Source organism: Lissotriton vulgaris, unplaced genomic scaffold (assembly GCF_964263255.1).
Source record: "Lissotriton vulgaris unplaced genomic scaffold, aLisVul1.2 SCAFFOLD_3223, whole genome shotgun sequence".
NCBI classification, from domain to species: Eukaryota; Metazoa; Chordata; class Amphibia; order Caudata; family Salamandridae; genus Lissotriton; species Lissotriton vulgaris.
Genome location: NW_028251921.1, coordinates 74,622 through 95,905, shown reverse-complemented (window position 1 = coordinate 95,905; position 21,284 = coordinate 74,622). Strand labels below are relative to the sequence as shown.

At 45.4% G+C, this 21,284-nt stretch overlaps 1 protein-coding gene across 1 annotated transcript in view; it reads right to left on the bottom strand.

Moving 5' to 3' along the window:
- The window catches only part of LOC147662708 (isopentenyl-diphosphate Delta-isomerase 1-like), a 101,629-nt gene that overhangs the window by 17,851 nt on the left and 62,494 nt on the right, over nt 1-21,284 (bottom strand). The window contains exon 3 of the mRNA XM_086950957.1: nt 1,680-1,810. Within this exon, the coding sequence (XP_086807083.1) occupies nt 1,680-1,810 (131 nt within the window). The remainder of the gene's footprint in view (nt 1-1,679; nt 1,811-21,284) is intronic.

Below are 21,284 nucleotides of genomic sequence, written 5' to 3'. Positions count from 1 at the left end.
TCGGTCTTTGGCGGCTGCAGTCGTCAAACAACACAACAAAGTACGCTAGCGAAGTGTCACCGACAAAAACACTCACACAGCGTTAACAACAAAAACACTCGCTAAAGTGTCAACAACCAAGAACTCTGGGAGCGACCCACAAATACTTAACTCAAAGATCAATGGCGTCACCAGGAAGGCCCGTCTATCGTCTCGCTATACCAAGGTCTACGCCAGGCGCCAAAACAGGTCTACAGTCAGGGCAGCAGTCCGTCGCAGCCGTCCGGAGGCGGGAATCTTCGCGGGAAAAGTCTTCGGGCCACTTATTTCGACAACTGGATCGATGAAGCGGAGTGCACCTTCCCTCGGAGATTTCACACGAAGTTCCTCACGATCGTCGGGCTTGGACCGGTACCACTGATGCAGCCCCACGTTGGGCGCCAACTGAAGGACTGGGTTCTTTAAGACCCAGCGGTGCCAGGGCACAACACCTGAAACCTTCGTGGGTAACCTGCTCCGGCGTACGAATCACAGAGACACGGGACACTTCCTTCGGCGTCAAAGATTCAAGGTTTATTTACTGCAGGGAACACAGAAGTCACGACAAGTACACCACGTGCAACTTGGGGAGACTGCTTCAAATTGGTTCTGTGGATCGCTCCTTTTATACAGTTTTTACCCATAAGACAACATGGTACACAAAGGTTTACAACTCAGTTCCCACCATCATCCCCCAGAGGGGTCCCTTTGGTCACTTTGAAACAAAATGAGGTCCGGAACATTAGTGCGGAAACATTTGGCGGTTCCCAACTGTAAAAACCCATCTTCCCACCATTAGCAAATTCCAATCAGCAGTAAAACAGATCGAAATAGGAACAAAGACAGGTGCAGAGGAAGACGGAGACAGTGGGGAGATCGGAAAGGGTGTAAAACGGGGAGGTATCGGGAAACACGAGATACAGGCATCAAAGGGACGTGCCTAATGAGATGCACGGCTGAGACAATAAGTCCGTGCGGCAAGAGGAGCCTTGAGCGGCGCCATCTGCCTTACAGTAACATCCCCCTCGTCATAAAGACACTTACAAAGGACATGTGTCTTCCGCAAATATCTCGGGGGTCCCAGGGTCGCGAAGCGGACAGCGTCCGTTCGCTGGCTACTTGAGGGCAAGAGACAAAATGGATGCTGTATCTAAGATGGAACCCGTGGGTACAGATGAAAAACCCACATAACAAACGAACGGTTTAAGCTAGCACAGCGAAACTGCGCACACTTACTAAACTCGTCATTTGCGGTTCATAGATACCAGACTCGACCATATTCGTGCGAGTCGAAAGCACCACTTACAATTGTCACGGAACCTCAAAAGAGAAAGAAGAACGTCACTAGGACCTTTTCTCCAATGGCTGGCCACCTTTTAGGAGGCCAGCCAATGGAGAAGATGGGCGGGGCTTAACCCTCGCTAGTGAAGTTCACTAAGAGTACGCCACACGAGACCTAAAAATGAATTTTGGGTTAACATTTTACTTTTAAAATCCTGAAATGGTCTATGGTTGTAGCATTCTACTTCACAAGACGAAAACAAAAGTCCTTTGTAATGTGCATGTGTGTTTATACAAATACAGACAGACTAAAGTAAATTTTATTTGATGTAGCTTATAAAAATAGTGAGTACTTCAATACAGAAAGAATCAATATTTACCTGTTCCATAGGTATTCCCAATTCGGCTTTCAAACGCCGCTGTGCTGCACGTCTGACGCCTATGGCACTGGGCTCCTCCAACTCTTCTGGATTATGTAGTGGGTGACTGCAACAGGTATTGGTGAAACAACCTGTCAAAACATTAATGAAATCAAATACTGCCTTTCACCATCGGCATTAGAGATGCGCTGAGGAAAGACATAGTGAATTGATTCAGTGTGAAAAACCAAAATACTGCGTTTTTAAATATTCCAGGAAGTTGAATGGTTGTAGATTCCTAGCAGATACTGCTGGGAGAAGCAGCAAGGTAGCTCAACCCCTTACATCAGACACCATCTATCGCTGGTTTACAAGGAGAAAGAGCCTCAGAGAGAAATCTGCATTTGTACCCAAAAGGTTTTTACTACTACACAGATGCTAAGTAGGTTCTACTTCGCTCTGTGGCCTTTGTGCAACTGTTTTAGTTGCTGGGCTTAAAGAAGACCAGGATCACCTTCTCTAACCATAGGTGAACCCCTCGTTTAGTGAAGCTTCAGTAAAGCTTTTGGATATCCTGCAGCCCTTTTCTATGCACAAAACACAACCTTGCAGCAAACAGCTCACAAATAGGGCCCCTTGATGCATACGCGCCTACATTTATTCAATTAAGCTTCCACTCTACTGCTGAGCGCTCAGCAAAAACGCCCACCTCACTGCGGATCTCTATTCAAAAGACAAGTGACTTTGGGCTTCACACAAATATGGATTGTGTGAAACACCTCACATATCAGACAGAGTGGACCCTTGGCTGTTGTGGCTCAGTGGACTAAATGGAGTCAATCCAGAAGTATGTGTATGACTTCAATGTTTGAATCCAAGCCAATTCACACAGGCCCTTATCCTTCGGAGGTTGATAAAATAAGTACCCTTTAGATGGATTACAATAAAAATCTGGGCCTGTAATACATATAGCGCCCTGGGGGCGCAACAGGTCGGGGCACCGCAGTATTACAGTAGGGCAGACGCCTGTGTGGGCCATTTTGATATATATATATATATATATATATACATATATATACATATATATACATATACATATATATACATATACATATTTATCCAGCAGAAAACTCCTTCTGGATCCGAGGTGACCCGTGGAAGGTGGCGTACGTGTCGGCGGAGTGAAGCCGACTTGAATCAATTTCACAAAACGATAAGTCAATAAAGTACGCTCTCAGGGCAGAAACAGGCAAACACCGGTAGTTTCTTTAGTGCTGTTTATTCCACAACGCGTTTCGCCGTGAAGACGGCTTGATCACGTGGAAAACAAGTTGCAAAGCCATAGGTTGCTAGTTCACAGTGATATCACCACATACCCCCCTGCCAATGTACAAGGTCTAGATGGCTTCTTTCCATGTGGCCACTGTAAGGCTTGCGCCAACAGTAAATCGTGCAAGGAAGTCACCTATAACGGCATAAACAAGAAAATCAAGTCCTTCCTCACATGTAGCTCTACCTTTGTCGTCTATGCAATAGTGTGCTCATGTAACAAATGGTACATAGGTAGCACTACATGCATGGCGAAGAAACGCATTCTGGAGCACACCAGAGCAATTACGAATTTTGACCCCAAGTACCCCGTGGCAAGGCATTTTAAAGAGCAACATTTCTCCAATGTTAAATACCTTAGCTACATAATTTTGGAACAGGTACCCAAAAATCCCAGAGGGGGCAACAAGATTCTTAAATTGCGACAGAGAGAGTCGAAATTGATCATAGACTTCCAGTGCAAGGATCCGGGGGGCCTTAACCAGGATGAGGAACTAGCAGTACACTTAAAAGATCCATAGACTATCCACCATAGCTGATGTCAATTCATGTTTGTCTTTCATGCTGTTAGTTTATTCATGCCTCCTCCATATCTTATGCTTGTGTTCAGTCCTATGTGCAATATCATAGGAATGGAAAATGTAATTCATTTGATTTTAAACTTGTATTGATTTATATATTTGTTTTGTTCTTTTAGGAACACGAGAGAAGGGGCCCACTCCACTGGCACTTCACCTCACGGGACTACTCCCCTTCTCCACTTTTTTGAGCACAAAGGCACTGCATGGTTTGCAAAGACTTACTGGTAGAGAACTACACTTTACTTGAGCACTTGCGAATACTGAATGTACTATGTGTACACTTTTTTGGCGGGGGTCAACATGATCTGAACCCAACCCTTTACTCCCCTTCCCTGGGGGATAATCCCGTTGTCACTACCACTTCCATCTTTGTGGCTAATTTCTGACTACCCGTAGATTACGCTTTAATACGGAACCATTACATGTTAACATGATATGACGCTCCCTGACCATGGAACGCATGGGTTTCCAGCACACTATTATTCTGTCGTGCATTCCACGAGTTAAACAATGAAACGACACCTTGTTTATAATTGTGATGACGAAGCATATATTTTATTGTACATGAATTCTGCTTCCTGCTTTATAATTACGGGGTTGTTGCTAACAACGTGATAAATATCGTTTTGAGGGTATACATTTTATATTTAATACATGAAAAGCATTGAGAGTCTTATTCCAAATGTACGTATGTCTAGTCTTATTTCTATGTCTATGATGGTAATAGATATAACCTATGGCTTTGCAACTTGTTTTCCACGTGATCAAGCCGTCTTCACGGCGAAACGCGTTGTGGAATAAACAGCACTAAAGAAACTACCGGTGTTTGCCTGTTTCTGCCCTGAGAGCGTACTTTATTGACTTATCGTTTTGTGGAATACATATACATATATATACATATACATATATACATATACATATACATATACATATATATATATATATATATATATATATATATATATATATACACGTAAATTCGTCACTCGCCAAAGCAGCCGCCTCAGCCAAACAATCCAACACTGACGAAGGAACAGACCCAGTTTTAGGTGCTTTAATCGAGGTGTTTTATTTTCAGCAAGCCTGCCGCCGCCAATATATATATAGTGCTGGCACTATCTTAAGGGTGTATTTCCCTCATTTGCTTTGGGGCAGTGTTAGATGCAAATGAGGGGAATGCATTGAATCAACCTGCCATCATATTATGTACACCGGCATTGAATCAACAAGGTTTCAGGAGTCGCACTGACTCTGCACCTCAAAGAAGTAGGGAACAGTCATTGCACCTCCCCAGAGCTACCCATGAACGTAGAGGAAAAGGGTTCCCATAGACCTCCACCCCGAAAACATTCTTATTTCATTTAGTCTTTATTTCGACATCATGTCATAAAAGACAAACATATTAAAAACAAGAGTTTAAAAAGAATTTAAAGGGACAAGTAACCATCATCATGCCCAAATAGTACAATAAACAGGACTAATTCATTAGCCGCTGTAACAATAAAACTTCCAAGCAATTCTGTCCTCTGGCTATTCTGTCCTCTGGCTATTCCATATCTTTGATTAAATAAAATGTCCATTTAAGATCATAAATATATTAGAATGCATTAAAAAATTTTTTTAAAAAGAACAATATTTACAACAATGTATCTAGTGGAAAACCTTATATACAAACATTGTTTCATAAAATATAGGGGTTACTTAGACAGTGGGGGCAACTACTGAATTCAGTTTATTCCTGCATATTGCCCACATCCAGCTAAGGAACTTAGACACAGCAATTATTAAACTTTAAGAACTGTCAGTTTTGAAGACCCTGAGGGGCTCTGTACCTTTTTGTATGCCTTTCTGGAAACAAATCAGCCTGATCCACCTTAGTCGCGGAATTTTCTACACCGGGCAGATAAACAAGATGTGAGCAAGGCTTTCCGGTTGTGTAATGCATAAGGGGCACATAGCACCCCCACCAGTGGACCATTTGCATGTATAGGTGTTAATTGGCAGAGTGCCCACCCTGCATTGGTGAAACCGTTTCCTGTCCTCTGGGATTGTAATAAGGTCCCAGTAAGGTTCATAGGCTGGTAGGTGTTTAAGTTCAAGAAACTCACATTGTAGTGAGGGCACAGTGCATCTTCGAAAGTCTTGTGAAGTGACCATGGATCAATACAGTTCTTTAAGGATCTTGCGTGAGGGAAAATTGTTTTGCGCTGGGTTTTCCCATAGATCACCAAGGCCCATGGCGATATAGATGGCCTTGGAGTCTCGGAACCATTTTATTCTGTTAGCTGTGTCCATGTCCCTAACCTTGAGGAGTGCTTGTGCATAGTGGGAGAGTTCTGGGGTGACCCAAATCCTCCGCCAGTATGCTATAGGTCTGAATTGCGCTACATCCTCTATCCGCTGACAGCCCAGATCTATATATAGAGGTAAAAGTGGGGTGGATGGAGGTAACCTCACTAAGCCTCTAATAAATTTGTTTTGGGCAATTGCCAGAGCAGAAATGTTACATGACCCCCATAGTTCTGCCCCATATAACACAGATGCTCGAATTTTTGTTTAATAGATTTTAAGAGCCGGAGCAATGGGTTGGGGGGCCGAGGAGCGCAATTCCCTTAAGAGTACTCCCGCCAGCTGGGCGTGTCTGGTTACCAGTTGGTTATGGGGTTTCCATTTGAGCCTTGAGCCTAGTGTAATGCCCAAATACGTGAATGATTGGGTTTGCTCAAGTGGCTCCCCATTCATTATTACTCTTCCTGTCACATGCTTGTGCCTATGCATTACCACAAATTTGGTTTTAGATACATTAATGACAAGGCCATAGTCAATACAGAAGGTCTCAAAACGCCCAATTGCTCTTTGAAGGCCTTGCTGGGTCTTGGAAATCAAAAGGGAGTCATCTGCCAACATCAACAGGGGTATCGACACACCACAAAGCTTAGGAGCATCAGTTGGAAAGTCCTTGTAGTAGTCGATAACCCTGTTGATGTACAGAGACGAAGCAATGGGTTGGGTGGCCGAGGAGCGCAATTCCCTTAAGAGAACTCCCGCCAGCTGGGCGTGTCTGGTTACCAGTTGGTTATGGATATGGGGTTTCCATTTGAGCCTTGAGCCTAGTGTAATGCCCAAATACGTGAATGATTGGGTTTGCTCAAGTGGCTCCCCATTCATTATTACTCTTCCTGTCACATGCTTGTGCCTATATATTACCATAAATTTGGTTTTAGATACATTAATGACAAGGCCATAGTCAATACAGAAGGTCTCAAAACGCCTAATTGCTCTTTGAAGGCCTTGCTGGGTCTTGGAAGTCAAAAGGGAGTCATCTGCCAACATCAACAGGGGTATCGACACACCACAAAGCTTAGGAGCATCAGTTGGAAAGTCCTTGTAGTAGTCGATAACCCTGTTGATGTACAGAGAAAACAGTGTTGGAGACAAGACACATCCTTGTCTTACGCCTTTCAGAATTGGGAACCTATCTGTTACCTGTCCTTGTTGACCCCACCGAACCTGGGCATAATTATTATCATGAAGTTTAAGTAAAAACGCAAGTAGTTCAGGTGGCATGCCTTGTTCCTGGAGAACTTGCCACATCTTCATTCGAGGCACCAAATCAAAGGCCGATTTTAGGTCGACGAATGCAGAGTATAAAGTGCCCCCTCCAAGAACTACCCACCTCTAATAAATAGTGAAAAATCTAAAATACTGGTCCACCGTGCTTGTATGTGCACGGAACCCAGCTGCTAGAGGTGACAAGGCTTCAACATAATCAATCCAGCTTTGAATCCTCAATAGAACTAACCTGCCCACCACCTTTTGAATACAGTCTATTAGGCTAATTGGCCTGTAGTTAGAGGGGTCAGAGGGGTCACCTTTCTTAAATATAGGAATTATCTCCACTCCCTTCCAGGTATCTGGAGTTGGGGAGCCTTTGGCAATAGCATTAGCAAGGTGCATTATATACTTTGCCCATACATCCATCCCATGAATGAAAAGGTCCGCTGGTATGGTATCCAAACCTGGTGCTCTGCCTTTCGGACAGTTTTTAGGACATACTCTACCTCCTTTTGGCTAAATTGTAAGGGGGCTTGGAAAGTATTGGCAGGAGCGATCGTTGGGAATATCCCAATATCCAAGATCTGGCAGGCAAACTGCTTCTTAAAATGCTTCACCCATGTTTCAGGAGAAACTTATTTTCTGGTTTAGCTCTGGGGCAGCCCTTACCCCATTTTACCAGGTCCCAAAAACCTACCATGTTTCTAGATCTGCTGGCATCATATAGTTCCTGCCAATATTTTTCGTCCCAAGATTTTTTCGCTTCCCGCTGAGCATTCTTATACTTGTGCCTTGCATCTTGGATTTCATCCCTATTTTTCGATTTTACAGATGCAGCGAGTATTTTATAGCTGACCCTACAGCTCTTGTCATACCAGGAAGCTGGTTTGTGATTTTTAGTTTTGTGTTTAGGTCCAGTCACCTCCTTAATAATTTTTTTTTTAAAGATTATTGAAAAGTGTTAAATGGATAGGAGCAGCCTTGGACAGAGAGGCTTGGTTTAATAGGCATTCCTGAAGTTCCATGGTTGCCCTTTCGGCAAGTTCCCCCATAGCTAAAATGTGTTCCTGTTTCAATAGACATTCAGACCATTTCACCCTCTGTTGATCATTTGTTTAAAATAGGTCGGTGGTTGTTAGTTTGGGATCTGCCAGCGATACACCATTTAATTCCAAAATTAAATTTAGGGGATTATGGTCACTCTCTGCTCTTTTTATGATAGACATATCATGGATAGATTCCCAAAACTCTAAGTTACCCAGTATGTAGTCTATTCTACTGGAACGCACCACATTATCAAATGTTGGTGCTCCTTCTTTGTCTGCACTGGTCCTACCATTAACTGCACGCAACCCCTGTTCTAGGCATAAAGCTTTAAGCTGGAGAGCGGCCTGAGTCCATCGCTTTATCGGGGGAGATAATTAGTGGGAGGATGCCCCATGCACGGTCTTCCTCCTTAGCTAGGTTAATATCATTTTGATCCAGGGACTCGAAACAACAATTAAAATCTCCCGCTATTAGCATGTGTCCTTTACCGTTAAGTTTGTCCAAATGGGATCCCAGCTTAAAGACTACCTCTGACTGTTTGCCACCCGGTTTTCCCCTCGCGTAAACATTAATGATGTACAGGTCTCTGGCATTTGGACATTCCAACCTTATAATGAGAATGTCATTACAACCAGATTCTATCTGGGTAACCATGTAACTATCATCCTGCTTTACCCAAGTAGTTAAGCCCCCGATTGGTCTGCCTCTTGTGGTTCGGATTGCAGGAACAAAAAAATTCAAATAACCCTGCCTAAACTGAGGGTCCACCTGCCAGGTTTCCTGGAATAAAATGACTGTGTAGAGGTCAATAAATGCTAGCCAGTCTAGAGACGATAATTTGCTCTTTATTCCTGCTATATTCCAGGAAACTATTGAGTGAACGGACAAGTTATTTAATGGGCGCTTGGTAACCTGTAGATGAGTGGAGGTATTAACAAGCGGTTTACTGATCCTTGTTTTGGGGGATGGATGCACCAGACTGATCAAAACATCTTGGGTCAAGCCTATAATCCCTCGCTAATTCTAAGACCTGGGTTGCGGGATGTTGATCCCTTAACACGAGGGGGCTCATACCATCTCGCTTGACTCCATCTCCTTTGCCTGAGCTGGCCTCTGATATGACTGCCTGGGTTATAGGATAAGGCTCACTAGTTAGTCTCTTAGCAGGTCAATCTACCCCCTCTAATCCTGAGAAGAGTGAAAAGCGATTGGACGTTGGGGATATTGAAACCTTTGCCGGCTAGATTTCTTGTGTGTAAATTCCAGGGTCTTTGCGGTTTGGCGACCAGCAGGGTAGAAGTAGCTAAGGTCATACGTTGATATTCCCCCCTCCCCGCTTTCCAGAAACCAATCCCTGATATGTGCAATGACCCTACGGTCCCTGAAATTTATTATAATGACGTCTCCTTTTTTGTCTCTGTCCCACCCAGCCCAGTCATCTCACATGAAGTAACTCACCATCTAGGTTGGGTGGTAGGAGCCGGTTATTACGGAGCCAATAAATCACCTTATTTTTGAGTTCTGGGTAACTTTCCTTCTTCCCCACTGTCAATTCAGGAACCCCAGTGAGGACTATAACATATGGCGCTGCTTCTGGTTGAAGGTCTATATGTTGTAGGGCACCATTTGTGGATTTGTTGGAAAGGTATTCCCTGGCTACTTATATGGGCTTGGGAACTGGTGAGCCTACTGAGCCTCCCTCTTTTCCCTCTTTATCTCTTATGGGTGCATTGCCCGCTTCCATGGGGACCCGTTTGTTCGTGTGTGAACTACTGGGGATTCCACCTTAGGCAACTTGTGATGTAGTCATTTTATCTTCTATTGGTTGCCCTTGTGAAGTCGGATTTGGAGTAGGAGCGACCGGAGCATTAAGCCGGTTAGTGTTAGTTGTAAATACTTCTTTAAGGGACTCCAATTGTTCACTGATCCGTTTCACTCGCTCTACTAAGGGAATCAAGAGGGACTTCAGTAGGTGTTCCATGGCTCCCAATAATTCTGGATGAGAGTTGGGGGGTGTGACTGGGCAGTGAGGCGGGATTTCCCTACCCTCATTATTTAAGTATAAGGCCTTCGTAACTCCTGGGGTAGATTTAGTAATTCTCGCACGCCTACCCGCTAAACAAGTCCCCCTACGCTTCCTTTTGTTTCCCTGTCCTGGCTTTCGTGAATTATCCACCTTCGTAGGAGAGGCGGGTTTAGGTTGGCTTGCACCCTCAGTGATAGTTATTATTGGGGGTTCAATATGAGAAAGATCAGTTTCGTACTACTTACTAGAATCTGTAGGTACGTACTTATCTTTTAGTTGCAGTGGAATACCAAGCTCGCTATCTACGACCCTTTCTGTTCCCAAGGAATCGGGGGTAGTGGAATGTTGGATAAACCCCAGAGAGGAACGTTTGTTTTGTACTAGTCCTGAAGACAGCCTTCTCTCGGTTAGGGCTATTTCTCTTTCCAAAACATTTGCTGCCCTTGTGATAAACTGGTTAAGAGTGCCTTGGACAGACCCACCCACCAAAGATTTCCTACCACTACTTGGGCGACGATTCATTTCCCTTGTAGGTAGCTATGCCAAGATATTATCTATAATAGTGACAAAAGACTAGCAGTTTTTCAATCAATGCAAGTCCGTGAACAAATGTCAATGCCAGAGTTCTTACATGTATTGAGCCGATGATCCGAAATCCGATGTCAGGGGGGTGGCCCTGCCTCCTCCTGCCCCGGACGGCCCGCCCTTGTCCCGCGCGCGCTCCTGCGCCGCGGTGATGATATGACGGTTAAATCCTGCCTAAGGCTGTGGGTGTGGCGATGGTCCGAGCCAGGTGTGCTGGGGCAAAGGGAGTCTTGGGACTTGCAGTCCCCCAAAGGAAGGCGGTAAAAGTCCTGGTAACACCACTCTCGATCAGGGCACTATGTAGCAAGGCTTCCACCCAGTTAATCCTCGGGTAAGAAAAAGTACGCCGTTTGGAGGAAATGCTCCACACTGGAGAAATTAGCCTCGTATGCACGCCACAATCACCTCAAGCGCTGCAGCACCCGCGATAGCGGGTGCGTCAAGGTGCTTTCTAAGCGCCTGAGGCTGCTGGCGTGGCGATGGTCCGGGCCAGGTGTGCTGGGGCAAAGGGAGTCTTGGGACTTGCAGTCCCCCAAAGGAAGGCGGTAAAAGTCCTGGTAACACCACTCTCGATCAGGGCACTATGTAGCAAGGCGTCCACCCAATTAATCCTCGGGTAAGAAAAAGAACGCCGTTTGGAGGAAATGCTCCACACTGGAGAAATTAGCCTCGTATGCACGCCACACTCACCACAAGCGCGGCGGCCTCACCTCAAGCGCTGCAGCCCCAAAACATTCCTTTAAACCGTTGCTCCGTCATTGTAAATGTAAATGTAAGGTGTTTTGTAGCGCGCTCAATTACTACCGGAGTATCCTGGCGCGAATGACCGCTGGGGAACCCGTCCTGGCTTTCCCTGTGAGATGGTCCCATGCTGGGTATCTCCAAGGTGAAGCCAGGCATCCCCGGCGTCTGTGGGGGGCCGTTGTAGAGATGAGGCAAGCTTAATGCCCAGAGTTACCGAGTGTGATCACTGCCCAAAGTGGGCACCGAGGCGAGAATTATCAGTCCGCTGACCCTGGTCCTCGACCCTGCCGCGTCGGGAATCGAACCCTGGTCCCGGGCTGTTCTCAGCCTCCGGCTCTGCCGCCTCTAACCAGTGAGCCACACCTCTCTACATTCACTAATGTGCTGCCCTTGAGGCATGTTCACAATGTATATAGGGTAAATCATGAAAAGTAGCAGAACACTATATGCAATACAAAAGCAAACAATGTCATTGGCTATCTTTTACTCTGTTTAGAGCACCAAAAGGTACAATAGTCATCTTTCTCTATCCATTACCAAATTCTACCACGTCTTACGTTCAGACAGCATACGCATGCACAGCAACACTGTGAGCAAGGAGAATTTGATTTCCAGTAGGGAATCTCGTTTCATGAACAAGCACAAGGTTTTCTGAACATGCCAGGAGTCACTAGAAATAAGTTGATGGGTATTTTGACAGCAGTACATTGGACATATTCATGTGCATTACAAATTGACAAAGTATGCAGCAATATTAAAATCGCTGCTTTCTGGAGTACCCAAAATGTAAATTTTTCTTAAATGTGTTCCTCCAATCTGACAGTCTTCCTACAGTCTGGCAGTGTCCCTAAACACCGTTAAAAGTAAACATTGGGACAAAAGTGTTGGTTTCTGGCTCTGCATAGAGACCGATACTTTGCATCCAAGAGCAAGAGATAGGCCACTCCAGGCCTGAGACTGATTGCATTACTCTTGTTTTCTTTCCCTCCTTGGATCTTTCCCCTTCTTTTCTTCTCTTGACCCCCCTCCCTCCCTCCTCCGATCCTTCCCTACCCTCTCCCTTCCTTGCTTGCTTTTTCGTTCATTTGTTGCTTTGTTATGGTCCTTGTCGTGTTTTAGATATTTTGGCCTAGTTAGGATTTTTGGGCAGGGTGGGAAACAGAACTTTCTCACCCTTGTCCGCAACACCGAGAGAGACTCTGCAGGAGCGTGCAATGGGGAAGGGGGCGGGGGGGGCTGAGGAAGGTGGGGGACTGGTTTCAATTGGTTGCACAGTTGTTGTTTGGTTTTCAGGTATCAGTCCCATTCGAAAGCAATGGTTTTACATACAAACATGTCCAAACACAGCTATCTAGTCAGGCTGCAACACCTTGCGGCGATAGTCCGGCACTGTTCCTTAGTACTAAATACTAATTCTAGATTCTGAACCTCCCTTTACTATACTAACCTGGAACGTGAATGTCCTTGGGGACAAAATCAAGAGAGGGCTAGTGACATCCTTCATTAAGCGCAGGCACCCTGACGGGGTGATGCTGCAGGAAACTCACCTTAGGGGTACCAAATGTGGGTTCCTAGCATGGGGGCTTACAGGGTATTGGTGCACCCGGGCTACACCGCTGGTTCCAGGGGAGTAACAATCCTCATTAAAAAAACTCCCCCCTTTTATATACACATCGCACATGGTTAGATCCCCAGGGCACATATGCTGGAGTGACAGGGAGATGGGCAGACTAACAGTAACTTTTGTCTCCATCTACACACTGCCCAAACTTCAAGCTCGCACACTAGACAAGCTAACAGAGATCTTGCTCGAGACACCAGACTCTCTACATGTCATAGTAGGAGACTTCAAAGAGGTTATGCATGAGGCCACAGACTGGACGGAAGGACACACTCAAGCACCGCATGTCTCACTGACCAGGCGTCTCACTGAGACCCTAGGGCTGATGGACGTTTGGAGGCATTTGCATCCGGAAGGGAGGAAATACTCTTATTCTGGAGCGCACAAAGTTTACTCCAGACTTGACTATGTGTTCTTACCGAAAGGAGAAGTACGAGACATATACAATACCCAATACCTAGCGAGGGGCCTATCAGACCACTCGCCATTGTACGTAAAAATAGGAGACAGACAGCGGGACCGGATCACACGTTGGCGCTTAAACGCGTGGGACCTCCAAAATGGCTCTCTACTGAAAGGCATTAGAGCAGACACTGCGGTCTTCTTTGCTGAAAATGGGGGGGTCCGTCAAATCTGGGGTGGTCCTATAGGAGGCCTACAAGACCGTACTGCGAGATAGAGCCCAGAACCGCGTAGCATGAGTCATGAGAAAGGATAGAGAGGAGTTGACTCGGTTACAAGCCCTGATCCTGACCATGGAAGAACGTAATGTGCCACATCCCGATCCCAAGCTCTAGAGACAACTGAGTGACACTCGGCGTCAATATAAACACCTAGCAACCCAAGCGGCTAAAGCCCAGGGCCCGGCAACCCTGCACAAACGTTATGATGTAAGTGACAAAACCAGAAAGCTAATGGCCTGGCTTGGCCGTAAGGCACTGGAGGCCCGATGGGAGACTGTATAGTAGACCCACGGTGAGTGCTGCAGATCTTGCGTAGTTTTGCGTCTTATTACGCAGACTTCTATAAGGCCTGCCACTTACAAGCTCACCAAGACGTAACTGCCTACTTACAAACCGTAGATACCCTGGTACTGGATGATGTGGACAGGACAGGGCTGGATGTGGAAATCACAATGGAGGAAATCAAAACAGCCATAGCCCAGTTGCTTCCCGGAAAGACACCAGGCCCCAACGGTCTACTGGCAGAACTCTATAAACAAGCATTTGCAATGCAATAGGTCTCGCATTTGCGAAATTTAAAGCTATTGGCATTGTAAATGACAATGCCTTTTATTTATGTTTTCAAAACGAACACATAGATAAAAGTTTGTCATTTACAAGTACCAGTAGCTCAAAATCTCGCAAATGCGAGACCTATTGCATTGCAAATGCTTGTTTGTTGAAAGCTACTTTATTGCACCCAGGCAGGTTGTCTCCAGGTGTCTCATGCTGCTTGAGTTTGGAACTCTCTGCCTTTCAAAATGTAGCAAAAATTCACTCAGGTGTGTTCTTCTCAAACCCTCCGTTACCCTGCTCCTTTAGAAGCACCTAGAAATTAGTTGTCTTCCCCTACAATGCTTCAAAAACACTCTCCCTCTCAAAAACATAATGGAAGCAATTTTTTTTTAATTTTATAACCGAAGGTAACTATTTATATATCAAGAACATCACTACAAATTAGCTAACAGTCTAAGTCTTTAAAAAGTATCCATATTTCTATCAAAGAGGAGGGAAAATAGTCAAGCAGGTTTTTTTAAAAAAACACGAAATTAAAAAGTGCCTAATATTATTAAACCAAGTACCTTTCCATTAAAACGTTCCACAAATATGAAGAAGCGCTGCTTTCTAAGGTGCTTTTGTTAAGATGTGAACCACACCGAAGAGTGAGCACCAGAGTCCGGTGCTTTAACTGAAAGTAAGAAGGGAGGGCACTATACACGTGAGCTGCAAGGCGAGGATGTAAATGTTAGAAAACCTCTCCTCCAAGACAACCACCCTCCCCCGCCCCAGGAGACTGTGGTGATAGCAGCTGCTCACATCTCTCTGTAGAGATTCCCTCCACAAAGGAAAGTGCAGAACAATTTAGGAATATATTCTTAGGTTGGTAGAAGGAACCCGAAAGAGCAGGATCAGCCATGCCATATAATTTGAGAAACTCCTTCAATGAAGTGTTTTGGGATTTTTTTAAAGAATCAACAACGTGCCCAGCTAGGTGTCTGCAGTGTTTTACTTACAATAATATTTTTGTGCTTCTAAAAATTGATTTCATTCGTTTGCACCGAGATTCTGGTGGTACATGCGCTTCTGTATACCGTCTAAGGTATTGGATTTTGAAACATTCATTTCCATAGATATTGGTCTTGAAGGCAGAGGGAAACCCGCATTCCATGCAAACATTTGAGCAGACAGTCCCTGCAGAGAGCCCCGGCTGAGTGCAACCCCAAAGGCTACTTAAAATTGAAAGGGACTAACATAACAGCACGGAGCAGATTTTCAGTCTGAATATTTTTTAGGGCTACTTTGGCACAGAAAATATGTAATTGGCTTCACATCAAAATATATTCTTTAATGTCGCTGCCAAATTAGCGGTTGCACGCGTAAATCACATGCGGATAAAAGGTGGCCTGTCCCAACCCTCTGAAGTCAATAACAGCACGGTGACAGTCACCACCGGACTCTGGAGGTGACCAACCGCCCGTAAATTTCACGGACAGTCCGTAATTTCGGCCGTCTGTCCGTTGTCCCTGGAGGTTTCTTTAACGGACGCCATTTGTCCGTAATTTTAACAGCTGTTGGGTGACAGCCAATGGTGTGCCTTTAACGTTTGCTGTGGAGACCCAACAAAGCGATATAGAATTGGCTTTAAAGCCATCAGCCATTCCTATAGCTCGCTGGTACCCTGCAGGAGTGCTGTTCTCATTGGCCCTGATTCAAGGCCAGTGAGAACAGCTTTTGAGTACCCAGCCACGGCACTTCTGGACGTGCAGGGCACGTTTTCAGCCTTTTCCCTTTTACATTTTCCGGAACCCTCATTCGAACCCTGACCTGTAGACTCAGTAAAACGCGTTTTAAACAGATCAGGCCTCAAGGTGACATTGGCTGGATTGGAGGCTGGGGAACTATTAATGTTAGAATCGAGCCTATTGCATTTTTGGAGGTTTTCTGCATTTCTGGCTTTTCTTCAGGAGATCCTTATCGCAGGACACATTAAGCAGATTAAATGACAGATAAAATATGGTCTCTGTGCGGTGGTGTAACACGAGAGCACTGGGCCGCAGTGCAAGCAGCAATAATGTCACACCGCTGACTGTTTGCACAGTAAAAGTCAACAGTAATGGATGTGCAATGCACCCTGTATATTGTCATCTTAATGATGGCCGGGGCCTGTGCATGACATGTTTAGGTGCCCCCTGTTCGGAACATTTGTGAATTTTACTAACCATTTTCTGAAAACTGAAGCTTACATAACGCACAAAAATATTAAACTATGTTAAAGTTTTAGAAACTGAATCATGCCGAAACAGCAGATATGTCTTCCCTTGTGGCCCAACAAGCCTTACAACTACATAGGAGAGGGGGTACGTTTAAATGAATAGACATACACAATATAGTAATAGATCATCTTCCTAGGGGAGGGAGGGGGCCTTATAGCTTGGGGTCCTTGGAAGTTGCACATTTAGCCCTTGCATTAAAACGTCTCTGCTCTGTTTATGTTTGCAAATGGCAAACTTATTTTAAACAATGAGGCGTAGCTTTCGCGTAACTGTGTACCACTAAAACAGGACAAAAACGTTATAGGTGGTTGCTGCAAAGGCTCTGGAAGAACTACCAGACTCTAAACTATGAGCATTAGTGACGCCCAGGGTGACAATCTTTGTTGGTGCCCCTTCAATGACCATCTTTATGTATTCCCTGACTACCACCCACCATGGTGTCCCTCATCTCTCCTTAGCCCCTCTCTTACATATTTTTAATTTATAGCTCATATAGCTAGTCATGTGTATACACTGTACAAGGAATGGCCAACAGAAGGTCGAGCCGCGCTTAGGCGCCAGGGCTTGGGATCACTTTTTAGTATATTTCACTGCTTTGGCAGGTCTTCGGAAACACTACTATGGCGGTTGCGTTGCTCCTACCCCACCGCATACATAGATAAGTCTGCTGTGCAACTGGCACCCTTACCTTTGCCTCAGGACTCCTTATGGCTCTCTACCTAGTCTTTCACCGGTCAAGAACGAGGCAAGCATCTGAGGCGGACCTCGGCGTGTACTGAAGGCGGCCAGCAGCCTGAGCCTGGTTGCAACTTTAGGAGTCCCTCAGTCCATGGTGACCGATTAAGGGGTCGTGTTTTTTGCCCGCAAGTTACTGAACTCAACCTGCCTGCTCAATTTCTGCATTAATCGACATCCAGAGAAGAAGCTCGCTATTTTAGATTGAGGGTGAAGGGTGTGTCCGTCCCATGGCCTATCCTAGAACTTAACTTAGGAACTATAACAAGGGTGAAATTCTTGATGGGTCTCTTCTGTATGAAACTCTGCAGATAAAGACTCAGCTCATAATTGATATGAAAAGGTGGGTGAGTGAGTGAAAGGATGGGTGGATGGATGGATTAGTGAAAGGGTGAATGGATGAATGAAAGGGTGAATGGATGAGCAAAAGGATGGATGAGTGAAAGGGTGAATGATGGGCGAGTGAATGGGTGGATAGATGAGTGAAAGGATGGATGAGTGATAGGGTCAATGGATGGATTCAGGAGTGGATGAGTAGAAGGATGGGTGGATGTATGGAAGGAAGGATGACTAAGTTAAAGGGTCAATGGAGAGAGGAAGGATGGATGGATGACTGAAAAGGTGAATGGGTGGAAAGATGAATAAGTGAAAGGATGGCTGGATGGGTGAAAGGGTAAATGTCTGGATGGATAAGTGGATGGATGGGTGGAAGACTAGATGGACGAGTGTACGGATGGATAGGGTGAAAGGGTGGATGGATGGATGAGTGAAAGTGTGGCTGGAGGGATGTATGGAAGGAAGGATACATGATGAATAGGTTTTCAAATGGATGAATATGTTTGGATGTAGATGGGATTACTTATATACTATAGTGCGACCTCCTCTGATGTGTCTGTAAAACGTACCTTTTGTCCCAAAGTCTTGTCCTGAATTTTGACCTCCTGTCCTGAATTTTTGCCCTGAATTTTGACCCTGTGTCCTGAATTTTTACACTCACTGTCCTGAATTTGCACCCATGCCAGTTGGTCACCCTAATGGAGACTTCTAATTAGAATACAGATTCAGCCGGAGATGTAAGCACCCCGGGAGCAGCTGCCTGACACTCCCCGAGTTGCTACGGTCACTCGCGGGTGACCATTCTCAGTGGCCGTGCTTCACAGTGAATCTGACAGTATGGTGCTACTAAGTGCCGCCACTCAGAGCAGTTGTGCGTTTGTACTGGATACAGAGGTCAGTGCTTGTAAGAATGATTGCTCCAACGCGAATGGTCAGTTGTGCATGTCCGTATGATCTCTTCCAATGAATGTGCCTTTGGCCCAGATCTGGCAGCCTAAGCATGACCCCCACGCCCCCCCCCATCTCCCCCCCCATCTCCATGCGTGTGATGCAAACACGAACCGATTGGCTGGTGCTGGAAAGCATGGATCCCCATACATGTCCTTTCATCTTCACAGCGAGGCTGTACTCTGTTCAACACGTTGCATGTAAGCAGCCCCCACCAAACCCCTGCCCCCCCTACTCAATCTGTTCCTTGGTCTGGACCCGACACCATGGGTTTCTATCTCGTATTAGGTCGAGCATTCGAGACCTCTTGTTTGTCTTGCTTTCTCTTTCACCTTGCCTGATTCCGTGGTGCCTTAAAATGGACCTTCGCACACCTGTCCCGGCATATTGCACCTGCTAGCCTGTATGCATCAATCAGTTTCTGCTTTCATCATCTTGCATTTAAAGCCAATGGCCTATGGCCGTGAATCCGCTCTCTGTTTGACTATTTACCCTTTCTTCTGCGATCATGGCTTATATTCATCCAGTGGCCCTGGCTGATTGACCCTCCCAAAGACAACGTCCCCTCCTCTGTGAATACAGAAAGCACGCAATCAATGTTTTGCCTCAGACAAACATTAAACCGGATTAATTTCACCTGAGACTTTGACAGGTAGTAGTAATGTCTATCATCTGGAGACAGAATTATGAATCCATATTGTAATGAAAGAAGCACGATTCATTTTTTCTGCCTTCATTGTATGGACCTTTGTTAACAGTGCAAGGTAGTAAGGTGTGCTGTGCGGCTTGCACGTCCTATTATTTGTGTTCTCTTCAAAAAAAAAAAAAAAAAGACAACAAACTCACGATTCCCTTCACCTCGTCCCGTGCGGTGTGCTGCATTTCACATCTCCATTTGGTTTTACACACCCTTCCCCGTGACCAGTAATCAGGCTATCACTGCTGCATGATTCTTTTTTTCAGGGGGCCTCTCGGCCACCACCTTCCTGCCTATTGTACGGTTAACAGTCCACATCCACTGCGCCTCGGTATTCTTTTCTTCTGTCCTGTTTTTTCGCGCTCTTTTTTCTGGTTTCCTTTCTCTCTATATATATATATCTTTCTTATCTCATGGTGATACTTTTGATGCTCATTATGGTTCCTTTATATAGTCTTTTCTTCTTTTATAATACACTTATGAACTATTTAGGATGAACTATTTGTGACTTGATCACAATTGGTATATTATTCTTCTTGAATTTTCATCACTTGTATCACTTCTTATTGTATTTAACTATTTATATGCTCCTTTAAAATTAATAAAATTATTGAACAAAAAAAAAAAAAATGAATGAGCGGAGGACCCCACCATCACCAGTTCCCACATCATTTCTTGAGCCGGCTCCGCCCCCTCCACATGAAGCCATTCATCACGTGCGCCCATATTGCTCTGTGTCGAAATCTTTGGTGCTGCAGAGCTTTAAGCTAGCTTTGAAAAGTGCTGCTTTTTCTGCAACCTGTTCGCATGTCGCTTCTCCGATTTTGGGTGGTAACACACATCACCTCTCCTGCAGACCAGCCTTTAGTTTGCATTTTTAATCATTGATTTTGATCATAGAGGTAACCACTACGACCAGAATGCTAATAGAAACATTTGGTCGAGTTTCACAGGGAGTGCGCCTTCAAACCGCATTTCTGTTTTCTGATGATGTTTATAGACTGTGTGGCGCCCTTTTTACCGGTTCTTTCATCCGTATTCCTGGTAAAACAGAGTACCCTTTGTACGATTTCGCTTTTGTTCAACAATAAGCTGTCTGAGACTAGTGGGGGGGAAACAAGACCGCTAAAGTTTGTTTTTCGCCTTCAGCCTCTTGCTTCCGAGAGGCAGTGCTGATTCCCGCCCCGTTCACGAAGTTAGCCCCGGCACCTCTCAGTTGAGGAAGGAGGTAGAGGGTGGGATCAGATGGGTTCCAGGCGATGCACAGCTTGGAAAGACGCCTAAAAATGCGGGAGTCCTACCAAAAGACGCCCATTAACAAACCAACAGCTTTCTCAGAGCGCCCAATCACAGAGCTGGACTGGCGCGTGCAAGGCAGGGTGACGAAGCATCTGATAAGAAACTTCGTCACGACAGCCATAATGCAGGCCACCGTGTCCGGAGGGGCCGTTCCTAAAGCAGACAGGGCGGCAACGGAAAACCCTCTTTTCTAATCGGAAGCCAGCGTTTACCATAAACACTGACGCTACCCATTGGAAAGGAGGGGCGGGGCTTGGTGTACCTCGTAGAATTTTTTTTCCTACAAAATCTCTCGCAGACGAGGAGCGCATGCGCACTCCAACGCCCACAAAACCTAAAAATGGGCGGACCTGTTCAGTCCACACTTTCTAACCCTTTTTAAAGACGAAACTGCAGACAGGGTTCTCCCATTGGAATTACGAATGGCTACAATTATACCTATTCATAAGCCAGGGAAACCCAAGGGTAAATGCAATTCCTATCGCCCGATTTCCTTGCTTAACACTGAGGTGAAGATTCTATCAACTATCTTGGCTCCCAGATTGCGTCAAGTGATCACGGCCCTGATACACCAGGATCAGTCAGGGTTCTTGCCAGGTCGGGGGACTAGACTGAACCTTCGGAGGA